Below are 14890 nucleotides of genomic sequence, written 5' to 3'. Positions count from 1 at the left end.
CTGAAATGTTTCGGGATTGTAAGTTACTTAGAACTTTTTCATCTTTAACAGCCACCGGTGGACTTGGTAATAGTAAGCTGAGAATAAAAAAAGTAAAATGTACGATAGAATATCTCCCTGTGCTGAATTTTCTAAGAAATGAAAAGAATAGAATTGTTAGATAAATTAACATAGAAAGAATTTTGTAGAGGGCATAGGCCTCAATTTTTCAGGAAAATGCTTAGTTTTCTACAATTATATATCATATGATAAGTACTGTATTTTGTAAAGGGAGAATTGACACCAGCCATGCTCACCCACCCACCCTCGATACTGTACATACATACCAACTCTTGGAATTACCTTTTTACACAAGATTTTAATATTTTGACCATTGCTGACCTCAAATGGCCTTTGATCTACTGTAGAAGTCTCATGTTAAGTATGGGGCACCTATCAATCTAGTCTACATTTTACAGATATTATAAATGTTGAGTAGGCTTGTTTCAGTTTTGGATCTGGTGAACCCAGATATCTAATGAGCTCTCATGATAGTGAGAGCAGTTGAGAACTTACCATTTAAGAGTAGAACTATTAACTGGAAATTTGAAGACCAAAAAGATCCTGATATAATGATACTTAATAATATGCAGATCAAAAAGACAAATGATGCTTACAGTCCATGATAACACTTCTAGGCACCATGGGTGGAAGAGTTTGATTGACTTTAACCAATAGCACTGGTCATAGAGGGCGTACAGTGCTAAAAAGATTACCAGTTCACCGTAGACATGGTCGAATGAGAATGAGCTCAGCTTGTGGGGAGACAGGTAAGCAAGGAGTGGAGTAATTTATGACTAAGTAATCTCGTAGTAGCAGACTGTCAGAAAAAGTAATGATGCAGTGAGAAAGCCAAACATTTTACATGGTTCCCATTGTTCATAGATGTCAAATGCTTGGGGATATTTCTGCTGAATGTTCTCCCATTAGCTCTATAAATCACACATTCCAATATAACCTTATTTTCAATATCACATATAACGAAAGCTTTAGTTTGGTTTGCCAACTTTGAATTAGTCCTCACCGTGCTACTTCAACCTTTTCATTGTTGATAATGAATTTAATGAGATCTTTATAATCTTGTTCAATCAGCTTCTGGTCCCACCGATTCACTTCAATAGCCCTCAGGGTATTCAAAACTCCCAGCGAGACATCAGCCTTCAAGATCAGGGCTTTCTCTGCAATTTTTTCCACAACATCTGAAAGCTTCAGACGTTTGATTGGAATCTGGAATATAATCCACAGATATTGTAGTATTTCAACCTGAAATCAGTACCTAACAATAACAAATGGAAACCATAAAACTAGAAACCTGATGAGAGACATTAAGATTAACTTTGTTTGCTAGTGAAGATATGAACATTGTAATATGTCCTATGTTGTGTATTCAATCAGCTAGAGTTGTCTCATGCATCACAATATCCTAAGCATTGATTAATAGCCAACCTTTGTTTCATACCATTGACGAAATGTGTACTTTACGATACACTGATCTTGTAAATTAAATAGATAGTTCAGCAAATGATGATGTTGTATTGAAAATGATTCACACATCCCAGAATGATCTGCCACTGTATAATACCTGTAGATCAATTCATATTTTAGTCTGATATCCCCAGAATGAGTACATTAGGTCGATCTTGTACCAAGATCAAATTTAATCTCTGGATTGATAACTACATTTCAAGAAGTAACATATTTAAAATAAACTTACACCATTAATATCTCAACATACTAGATTTACTTAAGGTCTGGCACAAATTGGTGGTAGACCTATAATGTTGCATCCTACAGATTGATGCTGTACTCGACACTGGACAATTGAATGTTGTATTCATGCACATTTCAGATTATGTATCACATATATCTGGATATAAGCAGAGGTTTGCTGTGTATTTGAGCTAAGAAAGTTGTATTCACACTTTACCTGTGATCTTGAAGCAAAGGTGAGCATAGAAACCTTTGACCTCAGTAGCAGTCGAGTATCTTCAGAGCTGAAGTTGACGGAATCTCTTCTACAGACCTCTTTGACAATGTCCTTGAACTTGTGCCCTTTGTAACCATCATACTCAGCAAAACAGAGGCAGATGCAGTTCATGATGTAATCAGGAATCTCACCATCTCCTGTTTTAAAGTCTCTCATTAGAAAACTGGCAATGACATGAAAGCTGGGAGGACAGATGTGACAAGTGAAGCGCAAGACATAATGGAGATCAGCTGGGTCTATGTTATCCAGGTGTTCTCTGAACAATTGATACTTGTAATGTTGTTCAGTTGATTTGTGACCCCAGAACAGGAGAGCTAAATACTGTGCTGCAAACCACTCTTGGATTAACTTATGGAGGAATTTGACCTGTAACGAGATATAGTTCGTAGTTTTTCTGTTCAGTAAAGGTTCTGATTTTTCCTCTGTTGATTCCAATATTGGATTACTCTCTGATTGATTGACAGATGCCAAAATATCAGGTTCAAGGGATACTCCTCTATTTATCTTTGTAGTAACATTAGACTCATCACTGATGGAATCATTCTGGGGACTTCCACTGCCTGAGTCAGTCTGAAGATCTGGAGTTCCTTCCTCAACAACAAGTATCCCAGCATCTGTCCACGTTTTGCTATTACTGACACATCTATCCACGAAGTTTTTCTGCCAAAACAATTGTTGGTTTCCTTTACAGAGGCCGTTAAAGGCAAGTTTCTTCAATGTAATGTGGGGTTCTATTGATACTTCACTCTCTAATCTGCTCTCATCCTCTTCACGAACTGATTCCGGCTGCTGGTTAAATAGATGACTCTGGTTGTCTTCCTCATCCTGCACAGAACACAGAATATCTACAATGGCCTTCACGAAAGGAGTAACCCTGTCAAGCTGACCCTCTTGTAGCTTTCCTAAACTATCAATGTTATGTACTAACAGCACAAAGAGTAGTGGAACATTAATAAGATCAAGAATAAATGGAACATTATCAATCAATTCCTTTACTTCTTCTTGCCTTTTTCGATCATCAGAGTAGACCTTTTCAATGTATTCATTCCTCTCATCCTCACCGAAGCTTCCTATCTTCAACATTGGACCTGTAGGTAGATGCTTGGTATAATCTGTCCTAGCTGTGATTATAACAATGCAGTTGGACAGTTTCTCCTTTGTCATTACTCTCATGACTTCTGAGGGACTTCCATCTTTGGTTCCACCATTGTATTCTTCTAACCCATCCAATATAAGGTAGACTTTCTTCTTACCACTGTTAAGCATAGACTCAATATCCTCTTCTGTGATGGGAATGTCTTTACGGATGTAGAACATCTTGATAGCTTGAATAATTGTCATGTCATCAACAATTTTCAAGGGCAGATAGATGACCATGGGGATATCCATAAGCTTTCCACAACACCAATCATAGGCCAACTGAGAGGAGAGCATTGTCTTGCCGGAGCCTGGCTGTCCTTCCACAATGATTCGAGTCTCTGCTTTTAGTCTTTCATCAGTAAAGATATCTAGGTAGTGCAGCTTACATTTTCGATCAACTTCTCTGCTAGATATTTTTGAACCAGAATTTGTTAAGACTAAGCGGCTGGCAATAAAGAGATCATTAGATTTCCATTGACAAGACTTCATCCAGGGGACAGGAGTCATTGTTTCAAACCAACTCTTCATCTTCTGTTGTAAGCATTTCAGGAATAAGCTCTCTTTGTCTTTAAAACAAGGAAACAGAAACCACAGTTCAATTTATATTGAAACAAGTTAAAATGTTACACAGTTTATGACAATATAAAGAATATCTACCATACTGAAAAACAAGTGTACTTTGATATCAATAGTTTGGGCAATCTCGTAACACTGTATCTTTAGTAACATTTCTTAACAACTACAGTAGTATAATCTTCAAATGTAAAGGAAACTCACTCCTAACACAAACTAAGACACTGTCATTGCTCAAACATGCTAGTCAGTTTAAAAATTACTCAATAAATACAAACAGCAATAACAATATTTATTTAATAACAAATAGTGCCATACATCGAGACTTGAATTGGAAATGCAGATGTTATTATATTTCCTTCATACCATCAGATACTGTTCTCTATCTGCAATTTATTTTCAACGACACTACATGTACCACTATTGAAAAATCCAAATTTAAAGATTAATTTTCTTTTATTTAGAGACAAAACTTGCACAATGATTGCTGTCATAAATGGAAAGAATTGATACTGTCCTTATTTATTTGTCACTGATCAAGTAGGACTCCTCCATAATTAGGAGCATTGTTTAATTGTGAAGTCATTTGAGTACACTGCAAACTGCAGCTTCCTGGGACACGACTAAATCATTTTCAAAGGATTAATATCATAACTTTAATTTTACAAGAGAAAGAGCTGTTGGTATAGTCACTGTATGACATCACAGATTACACAGTAGAACAATGCACTCATCATAATAAAGTGAAAACCTGCATTATTATATTTCTCAACAACATACAATGCTATGAAGCTGTGAGTTGCATCAATGTGCTTCAGTTCAAAACATATTTTGACATCTCAGTCTTCATTCTATCCCTAAAATATTTATATATTCATTGTATATTTATTATATCCCTTATATATATATATATATATATATATATATATATAAATATATTTTATAACATATCAATATATATATATATATATATATATATGTGTGTGTGTGTGTGTAAATATAAATATTATAAAAGATATAAATATAAGATATAAATATTATAAGATATAAGGTATAAATATATAAGATTCATTATATCCCTAAAATATATTATATCTATATAATATATCTAATATATTTTATCTAAAATCTATAATATATTATATTATATCTTCATTATATTCCTAAAATATCCTGTAATCCACACATAATATTTTTAGATAATGAGTGCATTTTGTGTGTTTAACTGTTTTCGAGCTATGAAATATAAAGTCAGGAATGTTCCTTAAAACTGGCATGAAACTTGTACCAGTGGGGTATAAAAGTTTGTTACATGTACACATGAATTTACAATACCTTCATCTCGTGGCATAGTTTCGTCAGAAAGTACCAAGGACTGGTATTCGTGTATCTTAGCTACTGCCTGGAGAAGACGATATTCCTCTAAAGGAGTCTCTAATTTGCTGACATCAGAAGGATTAATGATACCCATCTTATCAATTGTCAGGAGGAAGGAGAGTCCTGGATTCTGACTGGAGATAACTGTCTTCTTGTTCTTATCAGTAACTTCAAAGTTATCACACAGTTTCACTGTTATGGAAAATGTCAAATGAGCAGAGAGGCCGGCGAGGAATCTATCGTATTCAGTCTCTTGATCTGAAATGTTTAAGGTAAAACATTAAATTAAGTTTCCAGTTTTTGTTAAATATCCACAGATACGTACAGGCACACTGATAAATGCATAATCCACATCATGGCACAGGGTGACTTTTGCTCACTCACACAAATGTACATATGTACTATGTTTTGGTGTGCACATTTTGGTTGCCAGCATCTAGAATAAATCACCACCTGTGTTATGTTTCAATACTTAAAGTGGGATCTTTCTGGGGGGGGGTAGGGGTGGGGAAGGGGAATAGGGCAAGTTAGGGGCAGGGGTATGGCTTTTTAAGTAAGTGCATTTTGGAACTACCAAAGGTGAAGCAAAATACATAATTACAAGAGAGCTAGTGATTATTGGCCTACCTCTCAGCTTCATGTACGTCTCTGTTAATAAGTGAGTATGGTTGATCTTCAGCTCAGTTAGTGCATTAGTTAATCGATTCACATTTGAAGGGTGTATGTATCCTCTCTCTTCAAGTGCAAGTAGAAAGTTCTTGGAGTACAAGGGACTTGTAATCATGGTCTTCACTTGATCGGGTGGTAGTGAAAAGTAGCGGCCTAAGTTCCCACAGTCAGTTTGGGTAAGCTTTGAAGAAAGTTCTTCTTTGAGATGGCTGAAGGTGAAGATGGATGCCTAGGGAAGAGAGAAACAACAATCAATCCATTGATTTAGTAAATCTTTGCCAACTAATCACATCAATTACTTTCATTTTAGACTAGCCTTGGTCAGAAGATTTCTGAAACGTGATGTTTGAGATCTAACCAACAGCTCATCTGAGACTGGAACTTCTCTTGAGCTCCACATAAGAGAGTAAGATTCTGGTTACTTGCACAGAAGATCCTCACACTAAATGAAGTCAAAGCAGCTACTATACTGTAGGTATTGACCTCTGATAGGCTTAATGGGATATACTGTACATCACATATATTGTAAGGAAGGAAAGAAAATCTACGAAACCACATCTAAAGTTAACTGTGTGTTCTCTCCATTTGTTTCTTATTGATATTTAGGTGAACTGACCTATGACCTCTATCTAATAAGAAAGTAAGAAGGTTATTGTAGATGTACATTATTTAGGGTATATTTGTTCACAGACATTTTAATGCACACAGACTCAGTGTCATGTGCAAAAGTAATTACTGATCTATTCTACTTTACAGAATGATTTAAGGACAAACAATATGTATATCCTTCATTATGTACAGTGCTTTAAAGCCAATTCCAACAAACAAAATATCGTTAAAAGAGCACTAGCTATCTGCTCACTGAAAGCAGACCTTTCAAACTTGATATGATTTCACAATTGTATAATATACAGTACTTTCAAGCAAACAATATCTTTGCAACAGTTCAATCTAAGATGTTTAGACTTTTGTAACTCCACTGTCAAATCAAGGCTTCACTGCCAGGTAAGAAGGAAACTGTAAGACACTTCCGGCTACTGGTGGTATTACTGGTCACATTTGCACAGAGCTCTCTAAACTTCAGATGCCTAACATCCTTTGTTTATTGCTTTACTGCTTGCAAGCATTTCTGGAACCAGTAGGTCAGGTGATTACAGCAAAACTGTGGTTGACACCTAGATGTAACCTTCTATCAGATGAGATGTAACCACAGATGATTAATGCACCAAATTAAGCCATAATTGCCTCATAATTTGTGGCTGAAATGCTTTGAGGCTACAAAACATTACATTCTGTAAACGATTCCATGTAGTTAGTACCAAGGGAATATATTTCAAGAGCATTGATTAAGCAATGTGGCAGAAGAAGTAAAACACCATGATGCTGTCAAGTATTACAATATTAATATACATAGAGGTATTGAGATGTATACTGTAGGGCTTTAATGTTAAGTAACTGCACATTTGTGATGTTTTACAAATTTATTAAGGTTTTGGTCCTGTTGGATGTCATCTACAGTAAACATGCTTTAAAATGTATACAGGGGACTGTACTCTAGCCATTGTCTGTCATTTTCTAACAAAACTAATCTAGAATGTCCTCGAAGTTGCTTTGGTGTATGTGCAGGGCTGTAGCCACAGTCTGTTCAAAAACATGAAATCTTAAACTGCACAATGCAGTTAGAATGTTGGAATTGATAGACACATTTTGCGTTTAACCCCTAATCCAGAGAAATTATCCAATGGGTGGACAATACTGTGTCTGAGACCCCTCTTTCAGGGGGACATCAGACTCCCTCTCCCACTTCAAACTCTGGCTAGATGGCATTGTAAACTGCATGTGTAAAGTTTAAGAAACATTGTTGCTTGTTATACGCCAAATCCAACTGGCTGGAGTCTTGAAATTTTTTGTGTTTAGGCATCACATGCAGACACAGTAATACAAATACAGTACTGTAAAAGCAAACTTGAAATTTAATATAGGTTCCTGATGCTTTCAGCATAGGAACTGAATAAGATACCAAAATGGCAAACTACATTAAAGGTTTGATGAAATAACTGGTTGCGAATCGAGACATTGTTTAAAATTACAAGGCTTTCACATATTTTGTCCCTGCTGACCTCAAATGACCTATGACCACGATAAAAAGATAAAGAGTTCACCTAATCAATTGAGGGATATTGGTGTGCTAGACTACAGTGAGACCCATCTATGTTTCTCTTTCATACTTATCAATTTTACAAGAATTTCCCATTTTTGACCTTCATGAAAGCAGGATTCATCTAATTACTAAACAAGAGCCCAAGGGCACTATGGTTCTTTGCTTATAAATAAGGACTAAGCACTATCCTAAAATTGTTATTTCAGGGTTGAATGTACACACACAATATCATTGCCATAAATATCACAAATCAGTGATTGGTCCTTTTGAGAATCAATTGACTTTTGTTAGATTTGTTTATAAGAACTTGCAGAATCATCCAAACTGTACTTAATAACTTTGGTTGCACAGGAGTCAACCCATGGACATTTAGAATATATGGCCACACAAATTCAAAAATTCAACAAAAAAAAACTAATACAGGTCACTGGAGGCACTATTCCAAGGTCATGTGAGGTCAACAGTGGTCCACCTCTCAAAACCAAACAAAACCGCATGAAGGTCACACAGGAGGGTCAACCATGGACAATTTTGATCAGTTTGGAGATTGAGTTTTTGACCCTTGTTGACCTTGAATGACATGACCATTATGTTTGGAAACGATCGCTTACCCTTTACACAACTAGTCCAAAAAAAAAGCATATTTAACCCATAATTGGCCTTTGGTGACCTTGGATTACATAACGGTTATTTTGGAAAATGTGCCCCTACTTCATTCACAACTGGTCCCAATATATCAGCTATTTTATATTTCGTAATTGGAAGTTGTTGCAAAAATTGGCATGAGTGGGCAGATTTTTTGCCCATAGGCGACCTTGAATGACCTTGGGTGACATGACTGATTTTATTAAAAATTTCCCCTCATTGATGTGCACATTCTCGCATAATTGCTATGCACTCCAATGTACACACACAATGTTATTGCTAAAAAGGTATCAAATCCAACCTTTGGGACCAACCGTTTCGACTATAGAGCACAGAGCTATATAAAATATTGACAAACTTTTTTTCTTTGCCCTGTATCTCCTAAATTTAGCATATTTTATATAAAAACCTTAACCTCTGATTAACTTTGCACCAGAAGGTCGCACAGGGGTCAACCCATGGACAATTTTGATCGGAAGACCATTTGAGATCTGAATATGGCTACAAGAATTCAAATATATAACCAAAGAAACTAATACAGGTCACAAGGGTTCAACATAAAGTTGAAGGTCACAAAGATGACTAATGGATTACAATAGCGTAACTCGGACATTTTGTTCTCAAGTTATTGCAGAAATACTAGTTTTTGACCCCTAATTGACCTTTGATGACCTTGGATCACACGACTGTTATGGTTAAAACGATCCCCTACCCCATTTACAACTAGTTCTAAAACAAACATGTCGGACCCTGTCAATGGGAGTTATTGCTTTGTTTATTATTTTGGCTTTTTGGCCCTAACTGACCTTTGGTGACCTTTACAAGCAGCGAAAACAATAGGGCCCACCTTCTCACTATGGCGAATCTAAATACCAAGTTAGATATCATTCAACGTTTCCTTGTTGATGAAAACATCCCAAACATCCCTAGGACTGTGGCGATGGTAATTCCAAATCCAGTATTCATACAGTAGGTAAGGCTTTCTTTCATTCTTGATTAAGTCTTTATAGTTATTTCATGTTCTGTGTAATCTCTGGAGGAATAAGTTAAAGGTATGGGAAGACAGTCTGCCTACTTCCTGGAGAATTTGTGACCAAGGCTTAAGTAAAATCTTGTCTCTAGGGTGGGGAAAATGATTTCTCTCAAAGCTTCTTTGTTTTTCTTTAAATTTCTAAAAAACACTTAAGTTTGCAAGCAACTCTACCATTCACCAAGAGACTCCAAGCTGTCATGCATGTGCAGTAGAGACAAGCTAGAAAACTGTTAGAAATTAGTTACATTAATTTCAATACAGGTAAAGAGTTCATCTTTTAATTTTGCCCCAAACCCCTCAGGAGCCTAGTCAGTTTCATTGTGCATACCTTCTGTATATTACCTGTGAATGTATGCACTAATGCAGGTTAATTCTGTGATAGCAATGTGCACACAGAGTACCAGCCCTTATTAAGTGTAATTTGGAATTAATTAGTATATTGATCTCCTATGATTGCAGAATGCACAAAGAATGTATTTATTATTTAGGACTTAATAGCAGTAACAGCTATAGTGAGTCTACAGGTACAGTAATTACTATTGTAATGTGTGTAAAGTCTGTATCATTTTAACTGAACATTGTTTAATAGCTGTTTACAGGGTTGATTATGGCACTTATATTCCCTCAGCCATAATGTGTGTATGGTTAAGTCCTAACCTACATTGAATTAATGTGAGAGAATTGAAAGTGCTTCAGGTTATTGGTCCAACGAGAACCCACATTGGGATATAAATTTATAAGGTTTATTATGTATTGCTGTGATTATGTCGAGCATTACCCGTCCCTCTCACATGCACTCACATTTATTTTTCAGTTGGTATAAGTGTCGCCATTCGAGCTATGTTTAGATCCCATGATGCAATGCTACACTTTTACTAGTTGCCATGGTGACAGGATTTGCTGAACTTTCCATCAACTTCTGGGTTGAAAAGATCTGTAGCAATATATTTTAGTAGATAGGACTGAGGCTCTGTTAAGGTTTTGTTAGAATGTTAGCAAGTATTAGCAGCCTTAATAGTCACTACTAATTGGTACAGATTCCATCAGACCAGATAAAGCTGATATTCTTCTATGTGATATAGTCTCTGCTTAATTGTAGCCTACTTTTGGTCCAAGGGGTTGCTTAGACCTGTACATGCAGCCTAAACAAAGGTGTTTGTTGCCATGGCAACCTGTTGTCTGAGCCAGAAGTTGCAAATGGGCCGAAGTGGTTAGAGTGCTACTTGTTGTCGTTATTATTACTAGATGAGGGATTTCCCCGTTAGAGTTTACTGAAAAATTTCCCGCTCCCGAACTTGGCAGTCATTTGTTGCTGTTAATTAGCTACAAAATTCATCATAAATTTAATTTTTCTTTCTTGACCTATAACTATGGGCTTCTGTTGGGCACAAGCCAATGTCTTGTCAGGAGTCATTATAGCTAAGTATTGTGTTCATGTAAGGGTATTTTAAAGGGCATGTTTTCATGGACTGCAGGGACATAAGTTTTTCTGAGCGAGTTTTCAAAACTTTTTAATTCCTAGTATCAATACTGTATTAAGGGTCCACACAGTATTAATAATGAAAGAAATTTCAGAGGATTTTGGCATTTATTTGCCCTGTGCTGTATGTATGTGTTTGCTATGAGAGGTTTTGCTACTTCAATCCTATTCAAATTTCTTCTCATTTTTTCCCTTAATTTATTGATATTGTCACAAAATAGTAATAAGTGTGCTCTTAGGAGATGTTCGTATGCACCGAACCCAAATATTGTTCTATTTGAGGTCTTAACAGTATTTATAAAGCAAGAAATTTCAGACGATTTTGAAAATTATTCGCCCTGTACAGTATGTATGTGTTGCTATGAGAGGTTTTGCTAGTTCAATCCTATTAACATTTTTCCCTAAATTTATTGATATTGCCACAAAATAGCAATAAGTGTGCTCTTTGAAGATGTTCGTATGCACCGAACCCAAATATGTTTCTATTGGAGGTCTACACAGTTTTTTACAATGCAAGAAATTTCAGACGATTTTGAAAATTATTTGCCCTGTACTGTATGTATGTGTTGCTATGAGAGGTTTTGCTACTTCAATCCTATTAAAATTTTCTTCTCATTTTTGCTCTAAATTCATTCATGTTGCCTTAAAATAGCAATAAGTTTGATCTTAGGAGATGTTCGTATGCACCGGACCCAAATACGTTTCTATTTGAGGTCTACACAAGTTTTCATAATGCAAGAAATTTCAGACGATTTTGGAATTTATTAGCCCTGTACTGTATGTATGTGTTGCAAAGAGAGGTTTTGCTACTTTAATCCTACACAATTTTTCTTCTCTTTTTTGCTCGAAATTCATTCATATTGCCACAAAATTGCAATAAGTGTGCTCTTAGGAGATGTTTGTATGCACCGAGCCCAAATATTGTTCTATTGGAGGTCTACACAATTTTTATAATGCAAGGAATTTCAGAGGATTTTGAAAATTATTCGCCCTGTACTGTATGTATGTGTCACTATGAGAGGTTTTGCTTCTTCAGTCCTATTAAAATGTTCTTCTCATTTTTGCTCTAAATTCATTCATATTGCCTTAAAACAGAAATAAGTGTGCTCTTTGGAGATGTTCGTATGCACCGGACCCAAATACGTTTCTAATGGAGGTCTACACAGTTTTTTATAATGCAAGAAATTTCAGAGGATTTTGAAAATTATTTGCCCTATACTGTATATATGTGTTGCTATGAGAGGTTTTGCTACTTCAATCCTATTAAAATTTTCTTCTCATTTTTGCTCTAAATTCATTCATATTGCCTTACAAGAGCCCAAGGGCACTGTGGTTCCTTGCTTGGGGTATATGACAATACACATAATATTATCAAGCAAGATTGGGCTCAAATAGTCCAAGTAATTGTGGTCCTACATGTTCCCATAAAGTAACCAACACTATGGCCAACACTTTTGTGATCACAAAATGTGATCGGATTTTTGATCAAAAGGCACTTTTGAGATCTAAATATGGCGTCGAAAATGTAAGAAATATAAGAGACCTACAAGCGTGTCAACAGATATGATAACATTGGTGACCTCAGATGACATGACCTTTAAGTTTCAAAATGTTCCACCACCCCATTCACAACTTGTCCCAAACTATCAACCATGTCACACCTTGGAATTGTATTTGTTGCATTTGTTGCATTAAATGTCAAAAAATTAACTTTGAACTTGTATACATAACTTCACACACAAAGGTCACCCGGCGGTCAACCAATTGACATTTTTGATCGGCGAGACCTAAATAGAGCATGACTGTAAAAATTCAAACATTTTTTCTTTGCCCATTTTCTCCCCCCAAAATACTACTTTTTTAACATTAGCTGACCTTTGGTGACATTGGATCACATGACCGTTAAGTTTGAAAAAATTCCCCTATACCATTTGCAACTTGTCCAAAAAAATCAACCTTGTCACACCTTGGCACTGGGAGTTATTGCATTAAATGTGTGAAAATTAACTTTGACCTCATATAACTTCACACACGAAGGTCAACCCATTGACATTTATGATCAGAAGGTACCTTTAACATCTGAAAATAGCATCAAAACTGTAAAAATCCACAAAACACAAAAAGGTCACCAGAGGTCAAATTGAGGTCAAGGGTCACCCAGATGCGGGTCGACAATTGGATTACATTGAAGCAACTCCCAACCCTAACGGACAATTTGTTCTCAAGTTATCGCAAAAATACTAGTTTTTTATTATTAATTGACCTTTGGTGACCTCGGATCACGTGACCGTTAAGTTTGAAAATATTCCCCTATACCATTTGCAACTTGTCCCAAAATATCAACCGTGTAATACCTTGGCACTGGGAGTTATTACACTAAATGTCTGAAAATTAACTTTGACCTCATATAACTTAACATACAAAGGTCACCTTGGGTCAACTTTTTGACATTTTTGATCGATGAGACCTAAATAGAGCATCAAACTATACAAATTTAAACATTTTTTCTTTGCCCATTTTTTCCCCCCAAAATACTAGTTTTTTTAACTTTAATTGACCTTTGGTGACCTCGGATCACATGACCGTTAAGTTTGAAAATATTCCCCTATACCATTTGCAACTTGTCCAAAAATATCAACCATGTCACACCTTGGAAGTGGGAGTTATTGCATTAAATGTCTGAAAAATAACTTTGACCTTGTATAACTTCGCACATAAAGGTCACACGGGGTCAACCTATTGACATTTATGATCAGAAGGTACCTTTGACATCTGAAAACTGTAAAAATCCCCCAAAACACGTAAAGGTCACCAGAGGTCACCAGAGGTCAAATTGAGGTCAAGGGTCACCCAGATGCGAGTCGACAATTGGATTACATTGAAGCAACTCCCAGCCCTAACGGACATTTCGTTCTCAAGTTATCGCAAAAATACTAGTTTTTTATCATTAATTGACCTTTGTTGACCTTCGATCACATTACCGTTAAATTTCAAAATGTTCCCCTAACCAGTTCACAACTTGTCCCAAAATATAAACCTTGTCGCACATTGGCACCGGGAGTTATTGCAGTTTTAATATTTTGGGTTTTTGGACCACAACTGACCTTTGGTGACCTTTGTGGGCACCAAAAACAATAGGGATCTTCCTCTGACTATGTGCTATCCACCCACCAAATTTGATCATGATACATCTTTTCCTTATTGAGACACACACACACACACACACACACACCAAGTTGAATGCATAGGTTCCTTGCTTTGCAAAAAGCAAGGAACCAAAAATAGCAATAAGTTTGATCTAAGGAGATGTTCGTATGCACCGGACCCAAATATGTTTCTATTTGAGGTCTACACAAGTTTTCATAATGCAAGAAATTTCAGACGATTTTGGAATTTATTAGCCCTGTACTGTATGTATGTGTTGCAAACAGAGGTTTTGCTACTTTAATCCTACACAATTTTTCCTCTCTTTTTTGCTCAAAATTCATTCATATTGCCACAAAATTGCAATAAGTGTGCTCTTAGGAGATGTTCGTATGCACCGAGCCCAAATATTGTTCTATTGGAGGTCAACACAGTTTTTATAATGCAAGAAATTCAGACGATTTTGGAATTTTTTAGCCCTGTACTGTATGTATGTGTTGCAAAGAGAGGTTTTGCTACTTCAATCCTACACAATTTTTCTTCTCTTTTTTGCTCGAAATTCATTCATATTGCCACAAAATTGTAATAAGTGTGCTCTTATGAGATGTTCGTATGCACCGAGCCCAAATATTGTTCTATTGG

At 36.1% G+C, this 14890-nt stretch overlaps 1 protein-coding gene across 10 annotated transcripts in view; it reads right to left on the bottom strand.

Annotated features, from left to right (window-relative positions):
• Window positions 1–14890, bottom strand: part of LOC139977729 (uncharacterized) — a 144358-nt gene that overhangs the window by 34491 nt on the left and 94977 nt on the right. For 7 of the 10 annotated variants that reach the window (XM_071987264.1, XM_071987268.1, XM_071987263.1 and 4 more), the window contains exons 4-8: window positions 5744–6014; window positions 5075–5374; window positions 1967–3732; window positions 1064–1266; window positions 1–77 (exon numbers count right to left, since the gene is read on the bottom strand). The exons of the other annotated variants lie outside the window; for them this stretch is intronic. In XM_071987264.1, the coding sequence (XP_071843365.1) occupies window positions 1–77; window positions 1064–1266; window positions 1967–3732; window positions 5075–5374; window positions 5744–6014 (2617 nt within the window). The remainder of the gene's footprint in view (window positions 78–1063; window positions 1267–1966; window positions 3733–5074; window positions 5375–5743; window positions 6015–14890) is intronic. 10 annotated transcript variants of the gene reach the window in all.

This window comes from Apostichopus japonicus, chromosome 12, assembly GCF_037975245.1.
Source record: "Apostichopus japonicus isolate 1M-3 chromosome 12, ASM3797524v1, whole genome shotgun sequence".
Classification (NCBI taxonomy): domain Eukaryota; kingdom Metazoa; phylum Echinodermata; class Holothuroidea; order Aspidochirotida; family Stichopodidae; genus Apostichopus; species Apostichopus japonicus.
This window is presented reverse-complemented; position numbering and strand designations above follow the sequence as displayed.